Genomic DNA, 12,166 nt, shown 5'->3' on the forward strand with positions numbered 1-12,166 from the left:
TATATATATATATATATATATATATATATATATATATATATATATATATATATATATATATTTTTTTTTTTTTTTAAAGACTCAAATAATTATTGTTTGTTGTTTGAAAAAGATGTCTATCTGGACATATGTTTTTTTTGCATTTTTGTTTTCATTATTTCTTCCTTTTATGCTTTAATTTTCATATGATAATTTTGTTTACATGCTTACTTACATATGTGGTATTTTATATACCAAGAGTCTTCATAAAATTTCACCCAATATCAGTTAAACTCTTTCGTCCTTTGCATTGTCATGTACATTTTTCTGAATCGTTGTCAACGTTAGTCTTAAATAATTCACAAATAATGATATACTGAAGCATAAATACAAGCAGCAGTGCAATATAGCATATTACATTATCCCATTATCTCCGGTGAATGCAATGCTCTTAAACATGGGATAAGAGGTGTTATTTTGCTACCTATTCTTAGTTTTCGGCAGTTTGAAGTGCCAGCTATGTATCTAATTGCTTAAAAATATCTCTTTGTAATCATTTTGCATTGCAAACGAAAAACTAACGGGCTATATTTTGATGTTTTGAAAAACAACAACTAGAATTTAGGGTCAGATTAGGATTCAGCAGCCAAGAATTATGTATGATGAGTTGGCATCAATGCAAAAGATTTTTTCTAAAAAATAATAATTATGATATGTTACTTATTATTATGAATACATTCCAAAAAAATGCTATTAAAAATTAAAGTAATGCTTGATGTTTCTTTTTCCTCTCATAGGTCTTATTGTCTTCCAATGACACTGATGGACATCCAAGTCATTTAAACTGGGAGGAGTGGTTATGAATGATCATCCTTCACTAACAATTGACAGAACTAGACGTCCAAACCTTTTGGGCTAAGAAAGGTTGGCAGGCTACCGGGCATGTGGTGCCGTCAATGGCACCCAAAGGTAAATGAGCGCAGCCTTACAAAAGGTCAGGGGCCTGTTTAGATTGCGATAACCTCAATATCTTGTGCATTTTTCCCTCGTGTAGTGTAGCCAGACAGCCGTGAGGGGGCGTGACGCAGCCCCCCACCCGCCTCATTCGCAGACAAATAGGGGCACGGCGATGTGGGGGTGGAGGGAGAGAATCTCACACAGCCTCGGAGAGGGAGAGGTGGAAGACTGCGTGCTGCGAGGGGCGCATTTGGACGTCGTGGATTGTACGTGCGCGGGCAGGATGCTTGGAGTTCGGACGCACGTTCGCTGGATGTATCGCAGCATGCTTTTTTCAGCGTGCACCTGAACGCACCACCTTTGTCGGTGTGGAGCTTGATTTAAAAAAAAACAAAACTAAAAAAAAATAAACATCACCCCTCGTCTGTTTTTGCGCGTGATGCTGGGAGAAAAGTTTGGGAGGAGACGTAGAAGAATCCCCCCTCGACAGGACCGGCAAAAGACCCCCGTGTGAGTATCCCATCAACACCGCGCACTTCTCCGTCCAGTTGCGCTTTTTTTTCAGCGAGACCGTCTCAACTTTCCAGGATGACTTGAGGAGTCGTTGCTGAGGAACCAAGGAGCAGCCAAGACGACAGTGGGGGGAAAGGGAGAGAAAAGGAAAGGCCCAGACCCTCAAGAAGAGAAATCCAACCTCTATGATGGCAATCAAGTGCGGAGCGATGGAGGTGCTGATCCTCACCGCGCTCTCCTGGATGTGCGTTTGGGGCGAGGAGAAAATCATCTTTGACAGGCACTCCGTCTACTGGAACAGCTCCAATCCCAAGTAAGAGCGCATGCGCGTGTTTAATTAACACTCATGGCAGTAAATTTTAGACCCTAAGTGTACTATTATGAATATTACAAAAGAACAAATGATACATTTCCCCCTAATGATTGATTAATATTCTGCTTAATATGAAGCACAACAATTGGTTATTCTATTCATTGGTGTCCAACCAGCAGAATCGGGGCCATTGTGTTTCCTGTGGTGCAGTATTTTTGGGGGGTCTGTCACATAGTGTAAAAATTAAATTAGGATGGAAAAAAATTGACATTCAAACATTCTTAGTATTATGTAAGGTTACCATCAACGATGATTTCCAGAGTTAATTAATCGCTGATTATTTGTGTAATTAATTAATGGTGCTGATTATTACACCTTAACACCATCAGTTTCTCGATGCAAATGCGGATGTTTACAAAGACATGTGTTCTGTAAAGATGACTGAAATCAGAGAATATTTACATTTTTTGCTATTAATGAAATTCATTTAAAATCAAAAGTACAGTGGATTTTTAAGGAAATTTCTTTTTTAAATTAGCCAAAAAATATATATTTAAGTCAAGAATACCTAAACTATAAACCAGGTTGCCATGTAATTTTATAATTTATTATTTATCACTTAGTTGATGTTATGATCAGAATGAACATAACATTTATTGACCAATTACTGGTTTCCACATCTAATGCTTTTTTTAAACAGTTGGTTTGAAAAACATCCGAAGTGTTTAACTGTTTTAGCTTGTTTATTCTGCTTTTCTTGTTGTTGTTTGCTTGCTTTCCCCTGCTTGTAAAAGCTTCCTTTTTTGATTCATATTTTTGTCAGAGTCTAATACTAGACAACCTCAAATTTTAACTCTTGGCTACAAAGGATTGCGATAGATGTGCAATCCATTTGATCTTGGACTAGGGTGGGTCGGCATTGCGTAGTTAATGCAAAGTGATGGACATTTTTAGATATAAAAACAAGCCTGACCGAAAGTGACCCACAAACGCAGAGTGAGCTTGCTGTTGCATCTGTGACTACATCACTTCTCCACTGAAGCCATTTCAAATATTTAACAGGCGAGGGGGAAAATTTTCTTCCTTTTTTGCTCTCTCTCCCCCTTTTTTCCCTCTCTTTTTCCACTTTCACTCTTTTTTTCTCCCTAACACGCTCGCACATAACGTAAACATTAGCGGCAATGTTTAAGATATATGCACGGTTGCCGGCGGCGATCTGATTCCGTCAGGGAATGGCGTCAGAAATGGGGGAAGTCAAGGCAGAAAGTGAGGATTTGTATGTGCGTTAAGGTAGGAGAGGTGCGGGTGGAGGGCATATCAAAAATGCATTGCGATGAATCGGGGCTGTGACGCTGGTGAACTTGCTTCCCCTTGTTTGGACCTGTTTTGTGTTTAATGAGGATATTTATCCCCAAGCATTAGGCATATAGGGCTATTTATACATTCTAGCATAGCTATATAGACACACACACACTCCATCTCGTTTCAACATGTTACTCCCATTTTCATGTTGCAACGCTTGTTCGGGGTTGGGAGAAGAACGAGGTGAATCCCAAAAGAATAATGTGGATTTTTCAAGCAGAGGTGGAAAAAATATCTATTCAAGTCAGAAATCTGACCTTAGTGAAAAAGGCCTGATTTAAATTTAAAGCCATATCGCCGCACCTTGGGTTAGACAACCAACATAGAGAAGTAAACAAATATTTCTATTTGCACATGGATTCTCCCAATTGGGCCAGTCCATTATAGTGAGTATAATAGAAGCGGAAAGTGGGGGTCTCCATTTCATTTCAAGGTCTGCACAGATAATAGCAAAATGCTCCAGCTAATCCAATTCAAAGCACTTGGGATCCTTTTGGCCATTCACATCATTCCATCCAAGTATTTCACTGTTGTGATGTCATATAAAGGACGGGGTAGGAGGGGTGAGGGGTTTTGCCATATACGACATCATCATGGTGATTACAATGTAGCACAACACCCCAACAGAGCCATATTAAAAGATGTAGGAGTGAAACACATACACACGAGGCTGCTAGATGTAGGTCACACATCCACACAAACACAACTCTGCACAAGCAGAGTTACACTTTTCCATTCAGCTTCCATTTTCTCACTGGTACATACGCATACACAGTTGCACTACTCGAGTACTAAATATGTGCACAATGGTACATTTCTTTAAAAAAAAAAAGAGAGAGAGACAGAAGAAGCTTACAAGTTATGGGGCTTTGTTCTGCCTGAGGAGCTCATGTGTGCACAGAAATGGCTTCATTTCCACACACACACTCATGCGTGTGCTGGCTCATTGGTCCAGAAGGAGCATCTCAACTAATCCCACGCTTTCGCCTTCAAAAAGGCATCCCCCCCCCCCCTCTAGTCCGGCTTTGTTCCACCGCTTGTGCTTCATCTGGACTATCTTTGAGGAACCGTGGTGTAGATGCGCGTGCACACTTACAATGGTAGCTTGTCACCCATCTATCACATCCTGGGCAGTTTATTAACTCAATGGCAGAGTAGCAGTTGTTTATTAAAGCTGATGGCTTTCATTCATTTACTAGCATTTCTGGCTGGGAATCAGACATTTTGGTATTTGTCGACATTACAAAGTCTCATGATTCGATTCAAGGAACTTCTACTATTTTTTAAAGATATCTGAACATTCTGAACAATCAGTAATATATCAAATGAGTATGTGTTTTTCCTTTTTCTTTTCCTTGTTCCAAGTCTGTAGTTGTCAATGGCAGGCAATGTAATACATTTAGAAATGTTTAGATTTTTTTTCTTAAATATGATGTTTGAATGGTGACATTAAGGAATATTTGGTAGCCAATTTCCGAGATATCCTGAACAAACTGAATTAGTCATAACATGTCGAAGAAGGCGCTAAATATGAGTATTATTTATGAAAATATCTCTTAGATGTCTTAATTAATGTAATAATAATGTAAATATGGGATTTGGGTTTACCGTCAGCTCCCTCAGACTGGCACTCAATTGTAAACACAGGGTTACCAATTCTCAATCAAATCAACTTTTACCAAGGTCACTCAACTTTTTAAGTCTGCAGGGAAACACCCGTCATCACCCTCATCGGATTCTTGTACTTCCCTAGAGAGAGGAGTGCACAGGCTAAGAAATGCCATCATCATCAAATGTGCCCACAAGGCTGAAATAGTCTATTTAGTATGTGGGCAGCTATCTGTAATGCGATGTGAAATGTTTATCTAAACACGTGGACCCCTAACCCTCCAACACTTCTCCCCCTTAAAAAACGTGATTATTAATGGTGGTGGGTGAAAGATGCCGCAGTGCCAACTAATGAGTTGACACGATTATTTAAATTGAGAAAACAAAGCGTGGAGAAGGATGCATGAATATTTCAGACGGTGCCCTTGCCGTTGGCATTCCATCACCGTTTTTTTTCTTTTTAGGACGCGACTGAAGATACTCGTTGTTAGTACTCTAGTGCAGAGACAGACGTCAAATCCATTTGAAATGGGAGCTTTTGGTAGCGAATGTAGGTCAGTTCTAAAGGCCATAGGAATTTAAAAAGGTTTTCATTTAATAATGATTTAATATCATTTTTAACATTTGGAAGGTGGAAGAAGGATTAGCACATTCGCCTCACAGTTCTGAGATCAAGGGTTCAATCCTGTTTCCAGGCCTTCTCGTTAGGTGTTTGGGTTTTCTTTGGGTACTTTGGTTTCCTCCCACATCTCAAAAACATGCATGTTGGATTGATTGAACACTCTAAGTTGTCTGTTAGTATGATGGTATGTTTGTTTGTCTCACTGTTGCCCCGCCTACTGCCTATTGTTAGCTGGGATAGGCTAGGGCACTCCTGTGACCCTGGTGAGGATAAGCGGATGGAAAATACATAAGTGATGAAATAAGTAGCCTATTGTAGTCAACGTAATTTCTTTTAACGTCATGGTTAAAAATCAGAACTGCTGCCTGGCAACAACGATAAAAATCCAGTCCAGTAATGTTTTAGTGCTACTGGCAGCAAATGATGTCCAAATCCATTTGAACTGCGAGTGTCTGGCACCAATCAGTGCAGATGGACTTGGATGTCTATCTCCACCAGTGGTAGTGAACGAGTTAAATGATACAACATAATACTTGATTGCAAGTCGTTCTGCCGACTCCCCTGGGATTGTGAGGACCCCGGTTTGAGGTCTAATGGGACCGCTGCAAGATAATAACACACAAGCAACTGTCTGCCTCAGCCTCTCTAGAGACCACAAGACAAATGCGAGATAGACTCACAGGATTAGCAGCGATCATATGAAAGGCACAAGTTGGAGGGGTGTGCAGTGGAAGCCAAATGAAGCGGAAATTGGTGGAAACCAAGGGAAGATTACGCCGCAGAGAAAGTGCTTAAAAAGCGCACGGTCGGACGGTCCCAGCGGGGGTGCGTCCAAGGCCAGGTATTAGGCTGGAAAGAATGGTGAACGACATGCCTTCTGCCACTTCTTGGTCTGGAATCAGCAATTGAGGGAGTCAAAGTTTGATAGCAGTTAGCCGCAAGCTTGGTGGAATTGGTCACGCAGAAAAAATAGTGTTTTTGCATGAATGATCATTGGCTAATGTCTTTACGGTGTTTGGTCCTGTTTTATGTTGAGTGCCGCGCTAATCTTCAGTGAATCCGCAAGGACTGTTATTTCCTTAGTGTCAGGCTTGCATAATGCCATGAAAAATATTACTAATTTTATATTGTACTGCACTTAGTTACAAAAATATATATATCCCAATTAAAACAGTTAACAGAAATTAAGCTTTAACCTCCTATGTCCACGTGTGGACATCACATTTTTGGTTTTCAAAGACTACAATGTTAAATTTTGGACTACACGGGCCTGGCGTCCACTTATGATGTGTACACCATTTTTCTCAAAAACTTCTTCATTTAAAAAGATAATTCTTAGTTTTTACACTTATCATGTCCCTATTAGCCTATATATGAAAGAGAAAATGAAAATGCATGCCTTGCAAGAGTTTGGGTCTTTGGAGGTTAAAATAGAATAATTACCTAAGTCGTGTTTAACAGATTGGTGCAACGTTGGATAATTTGAGGCAACTGAACTCTTGAATTAGTATTTTGCAGTCCAAATGTTCAGTAATTTTAAGTCACAAGTTGGATAGTTTTGGTAGAGCAATTCAATTCAGATTCAGTCTAATTGGCTTCCAGTTTAGGGTTGTAGTCTGCCTTTTTCTCTGAGGTCTTCTGGGTTAGGCTCCATCACCCTCTGTAATGATTATTGCATTTTTTTATGGTTTGAATCTAAATGTATATATTATATTTAGGGATAAAAATAATGTGTACAATTTCAAAATGTAGTAAATTAATGAAATTTAAAATGAATAGCCTCCAGTTTTGGCCCCTAAGTTATTTTTTTAATCTACACATGCATTTAAAAAAATATACAATTTCACACTATATAACTCAGGCTTGTTCAAACTATTGCACAAAAGGCTGCAGTAGGTGCAGGTTTTTCTCCAAACCGATCCAGCACGGACAGATTCCCTAATGTTTTTTTTTCCGAAACTGGTAGCACCCGACTGCAACCAACTGATTACACTTTTTCGACACCAAATTGGTGAAAATGTGTTCTCTTTATCAATTGGAATGAAAAGCTGCACCCATGGCGTCCTTTGAGGACATTTTAGACACCCATGATTTAACTCATCTAATTACAACAATAGACGTATGAATTCATTCAAACTGCGAGAACCGGCTTGTGAACGCTCGTGTTTCAGCGCCATTCACAATGCTAGATGTCCTATCCATTTTGCCTGGGAGGTTTAGCAGCAATTATTTACTGCTAAGTCTCTCTCATTCTAAAGGAAATAGGCGTCAAGAGCTGTCATTGGCAGACAATGAGTTAAATGAGCGCCTTCCAAAATGTTAAAAATGGCATAAGGTTGATAGCATATCGTGGGTCCCTCCTCTAATTTCCATTCGCTTAATCAACAATTGTTCACACAATTTGGCAAGTGAACTAGCCCTGAAATGTCATTTCCCTGACTCCTGGCTCGCATCGGCGGGCGCCCAGCAAAGGCGGCACATGTGTCATTCGCTTCTTTTCTGCCTCCAGCGGAATCCTGGCGGGGGGGTTTTCACCCCCAAACAGTTGGGAATTAAACAAAAGAAAGCGAGCGCATGAACCATTTGCCTTGTAATCTATCAGATGAGGCAGGCGGGAAGTGTCTGACTCGACGCCAGTCATAGCGACGCCCCGCTACCTCAGTCTGATCCGGAACGGGGCCACGATGAAGCTCATTTTATTTTATGCTAATGGGGATAATGAGGCGGGATCAACATATGTTGAGTCTTATCACTCTCCGAGGTGTCCATATGTACAGTAGGCAACCTACCGGTTGGCTGCTTGTGTAATTATGTATTTTCTCCCCTCCGGCCTTCAAATTAATCCTCACCTCTGGTTTAAATCCCAGGCTTAATCGAAACACCGCGAGGAGGCTTTTTAAGCGCTATCCGTCATGACAGCAATTATCTTATTGTTAGTGAAGTTATTACGTGTGTATATCATATTTGACAGCACAATGTGCAGCCCATAAAGTTGGGTTTGTTTTCAAATGCACGTTTGTTGTACACAATGGTGCAATCGTCAAAGCGAATGAATTAATTTGTTGATTATTTTTTCGTCTTTTAATCAGGAAGTCATAATTCCCGAACCGTGCTAATTGCAAAGCAATTTAAGAGTTGGGCTAGCGGTGTAATGATGAATTGGTTATGAAATTGAAATGAAAGATATCATCATTTCATGCTGCCAATTCACTTACATTTTCTAGAAAGTCATGTCTGAACAGGTGTAAAATGAACCATGTCTGGATTTTCATTTCAGCGCAAAGCTTGCGAACCTGTTTTTGCATTTTGAAAAGCCGCTCCACTCTAATGATAATTGGTGATTAAGGATATGGAAATTATAGTAGGGATGCAGGGCGTACTAATTTGATCAAAAACATAAGATTCCCTTTGCCTATGTTGTGACACCACACAAAAACCCAAACTTTGTATTTGCCCATGTGCAATTCTCTTAGGTCAAACTTAAACTCATCTTTGACTTGCTGTTGTGATTTGATGCATTATATAAATAGGAGTGAATTGAATAATAGATAACATGTTCCTGAGGTACGGGACATCGTGGTGGTGTTTAAGACTCGTGTAAGGCCAAGCTCTCTCAGAACTTCCCCAGTATTCCCGTGTGTCCTTCCTCCCCTGACGCCTCGCACATTCCCTTTGATGAATATCGAGGTTAACTTTCCGTACTGACTCGTTGTTCTTTCTCTCCTTGCTCGCTCTCACGCATTCTAATCCTTTCTCGCAACTGAAATGTTGGACCGAGCTGTAATGATCCCGCCGATGTTTACGGAGATGATGCTGATACGCATAATGAAAACAGAGCATGGCTTAATGGCGCTAATTAAAATGGTGATGAGTGAAACAGTGTGACGCTTCTGATGCTTGCCGATCACATCGGCAACAAGTTGGCGTGGGATGCGATGACGTTATTCATAGTCAAACATTAGGTTTTATATGGAACCACTGGGATGGGAATTTTTGTCAATAGTTCTCAAATTAATTCAGCTATCTCCCCAAAAGTGGGATCTTTGTTATGAAGTGGAAGTTTTTTCATCAGTATTGCTGTATTTTAGTGGATAGTGCAACTGATTATCTCAGTGGGAGATATTTTTCCTGTATAGCGTTTTACAGTGTACATCTCATTGTACTTTGACGATATGTCCATTGTGATAGATGACAGCTTTTATAGCTACAGTAAAATGACATTAAAGACAATCGGATTACACATTTCCACATGATTGAAAAGGCCAGGAGGACAGGGTTCGAGGGGGGGGGGGCACTCCATTAAGAATTTTCCTGCCTCACTACCTCCCTGCGGAGAAGGCTAAGAGTGAAGATGTGAGAACATTATTAGTTTTTTGGCAGCTTCCAATGGAAATAGAAAATGAGCTTCTTTGCTAATGAGATTGCCCTGATCTTTTGATTCGTCACCTTGCTATTATCTTGAAGATGGTCCACACCACACTGTCTAATTTCAATACCTTTACTGCACCTTTATCTTTTTGGAATTTTCTTCACTTATTCGTTGTCAGTGGCACTGAAATCAATGATCATCATGACTAACATGGCTAACAAGGGAGGCAAAATCTCTGGCAGATTTAATAACTTGAGGCTTGAGCAGTAGTGTTCATTTGTGAAAAATATAGAATTGGACAAATTTGAATTTAGGTGTTTTTAGCCTCATGCAAACGGTATATTCCTTATCCTTTGTGGAGAAAGAACTGATATTGATTGTAGCTTTAAAAAGTAACGTTTTTAATGTCTTCCAATCTTGTTCATGATAGCGTTTTTTATAAACTAGCTTATTATATTTTATTGAAACTTGTAGTTTTATATGATCTCTACTGAACAATTCAAAAACTAGAGTGCACAATAAAACACAACATAAAATATCAAGGCTGTTATCGACCACCACATTTCCTTTTAATGATAGGTGATTTTAGGGCCTAATTGCACGTTTTTAGAGGCGTGCTGGACTGCACATTGGCCAGTTTTTTTTTAATGTTCTTCAAGTGGAGGTGAAAGAGGAATATCTCGACTCGACTAATTGCCACGCATGTTTACAGCATGTTTGATCGAGGAAGTACGCTCAAGGCTGATCAATGAAATTGACTTAAAAAATTTCACTCAGATCTTTAAAATGCTTAGATCTATTTGAACATCTGTATTGTGCTGGCAACAGGTAGTTACTGTTCTCACAGCAGAAGAGGCGGAAAAATATCCATTGAAGTGAAGCAAAAACTTTCATTCTTTTTTGTATTCAATCATGAAGTAGAGTGCTGATTTTATTATGCAACCTTTTCAGTGAAGTAGTGCGTCTATGTCCTTGTTCATCATCAGTTAAAAATAAAACAGCGAATGTGCTTTTTGTACATTTACAAGTTGAGCCGACTGTCGCTCATCGTTGATTAGCGAGATGCCCATGGGAGGCTTTTGTTGAATTCTGGCTTTTTTCATTTTTCTGTTTGAAACACGTCGCTGCTATACAGGTGGTTTTAGCAACAACTGTGGGTGGACCAGCTGTCTAGAATCTCAGTTTCAGAAAACAAACATTTGCTTTTTTATTTTATTTTTTATTATGCAGTCAGTTGATAGTTTTATTTGGCCAGCAAACTCTTTCAAACTTCGCCCATCGCCAGCCCAAATATTTTTTTTCCGTATAGTGACACGGTTGGTGGCCTGAACAAGGTTCTGTTGTCAATTAAGACAATTCCAGCAACGATTCCTCGTTCCAAACATACCAGTGAAACACAGTCGAGACTCGCCAGTGAGCCCGTCGTGTTGAGATGGCGGCAGAATCGGGCAGGGTGGGCTGTGGGGGTGATTTCGGTTTGAGACGGCCTGCATACTCGCCGTTTGATCGACTTCAAACAAGGCCGCACTCCTTCCTCCCTTCGCCAAATCGGTAGAGGAGCGTTTCTGGCTTGCTTGTGTGGGTGCTCACGTGTTTTTTTGGCTTTGCTGACAAAAGCATTACGGATCCTTTTTGTCAGTGTAAAATGGGTCAAATGCAAACAAGCAACTGGTCTGTTCTGCGCATTGAGATCTGGAATGAATTGTGTTGGCTGTTAAGAGGCTCAATACGACTATCCTAGTTTTTCCGCATTGAAGTTATCTAATCAAGACAAATGTTAGTCTATCTGAGTCACTTGTTTGTTCACAAGATTTTTTTTTACAATGCGCCTAGTTGATATATGTAAGAAAGTTAAGAACTGTATTTACTTTATTTGTGCTTAAACCATTGGCCAATCGCAGGAAACTTGTGGTATTTATTTCATTTTCATGATGTCCTATCGGTATTTATTATCTATGACACGCTTTCATAGAGGGAATTCGAACAAAGTGGATGGATGCTGCCCAGCACTTTACATTAGTGCGTTCATTGAATACAAGTCCTGCGAGACCACGGAGCAGTTCAACCGTGAATGTGACTTCACGTCCCTGTTCATCATCCTCGTCGTCATCTTTTCTTTTTTTACCCTGCCCCTTCTTATCTTTTTTTTCTTTTTTATTGGGGTTTTGATGTGGTCTTCACTTGTTGGCCTTGAAGATCTGCAGCTCCAGAGAGAGCTCATTAATTCCATGAACGCAGACGAGTCGCCGGGAACGATGGAATTGAGAAGCAAAAAGAAAAAGAGGGGGGAAAAATATCCTATCCAACTATCCCCCCCACAACCCCACCACCGCAGCTTGTTCATGGCATTCCAGACGACGAACGCTTTAATTTCCCGGCTTCTTCCGTCGCGTGAAGGTGAATTAAGGCTGCGTGTGTCACCGTGGTGGACGCGGATAATCTG

At 40.2% G+C, this 12,166-nt stretch overlaps 1 protein-coding gene across 1 annotated transcript in view; it reads left to right on the forward strand.

Annotated features, from left to right (window-relative positions):
• Window positions 1-802: 802 nt before the first annotated feature.
• The window catches only part of efna2a (ephrin-A2a), a 51,792-nt gene continuing 40,428 nt past the window's right edge, over window positions 803-12,166 (forward strand). The window contains exons 1-3 of the mRNA XM_077621671.1: window positions 803-948; window positions 1,034-1,446; window positions 1,524-1,762. Coding sequence (XP_077477797.1) covers window positions 1,635-1,762 — 128 coding nt within the window. The 5' untranslated portion in view covers window positions 803-948; window positions 1,034-1,446; window positions 1,524-1,634. The remainder of the gene's footprint in view (window positions 949-1,033; window positions 1,447-1,523; window positions 1,763-12,166) is intronic.

The sequence above is a fragment of the Stigmatopora argus genome, chromosome 15 (assembly GCF_051989625.1).
Source record: "Stigmatopora argus isolate UIUO_Sarg chromosome 15, RoL_Sarg_1.0, whole genome shotgun sequence".
NCBI lineage: Eukaryota > Metazoa > Chordata > Actinopteri > Syngnathiformes > Syngnathidae > Stigmatopora > Stigmatopora argus.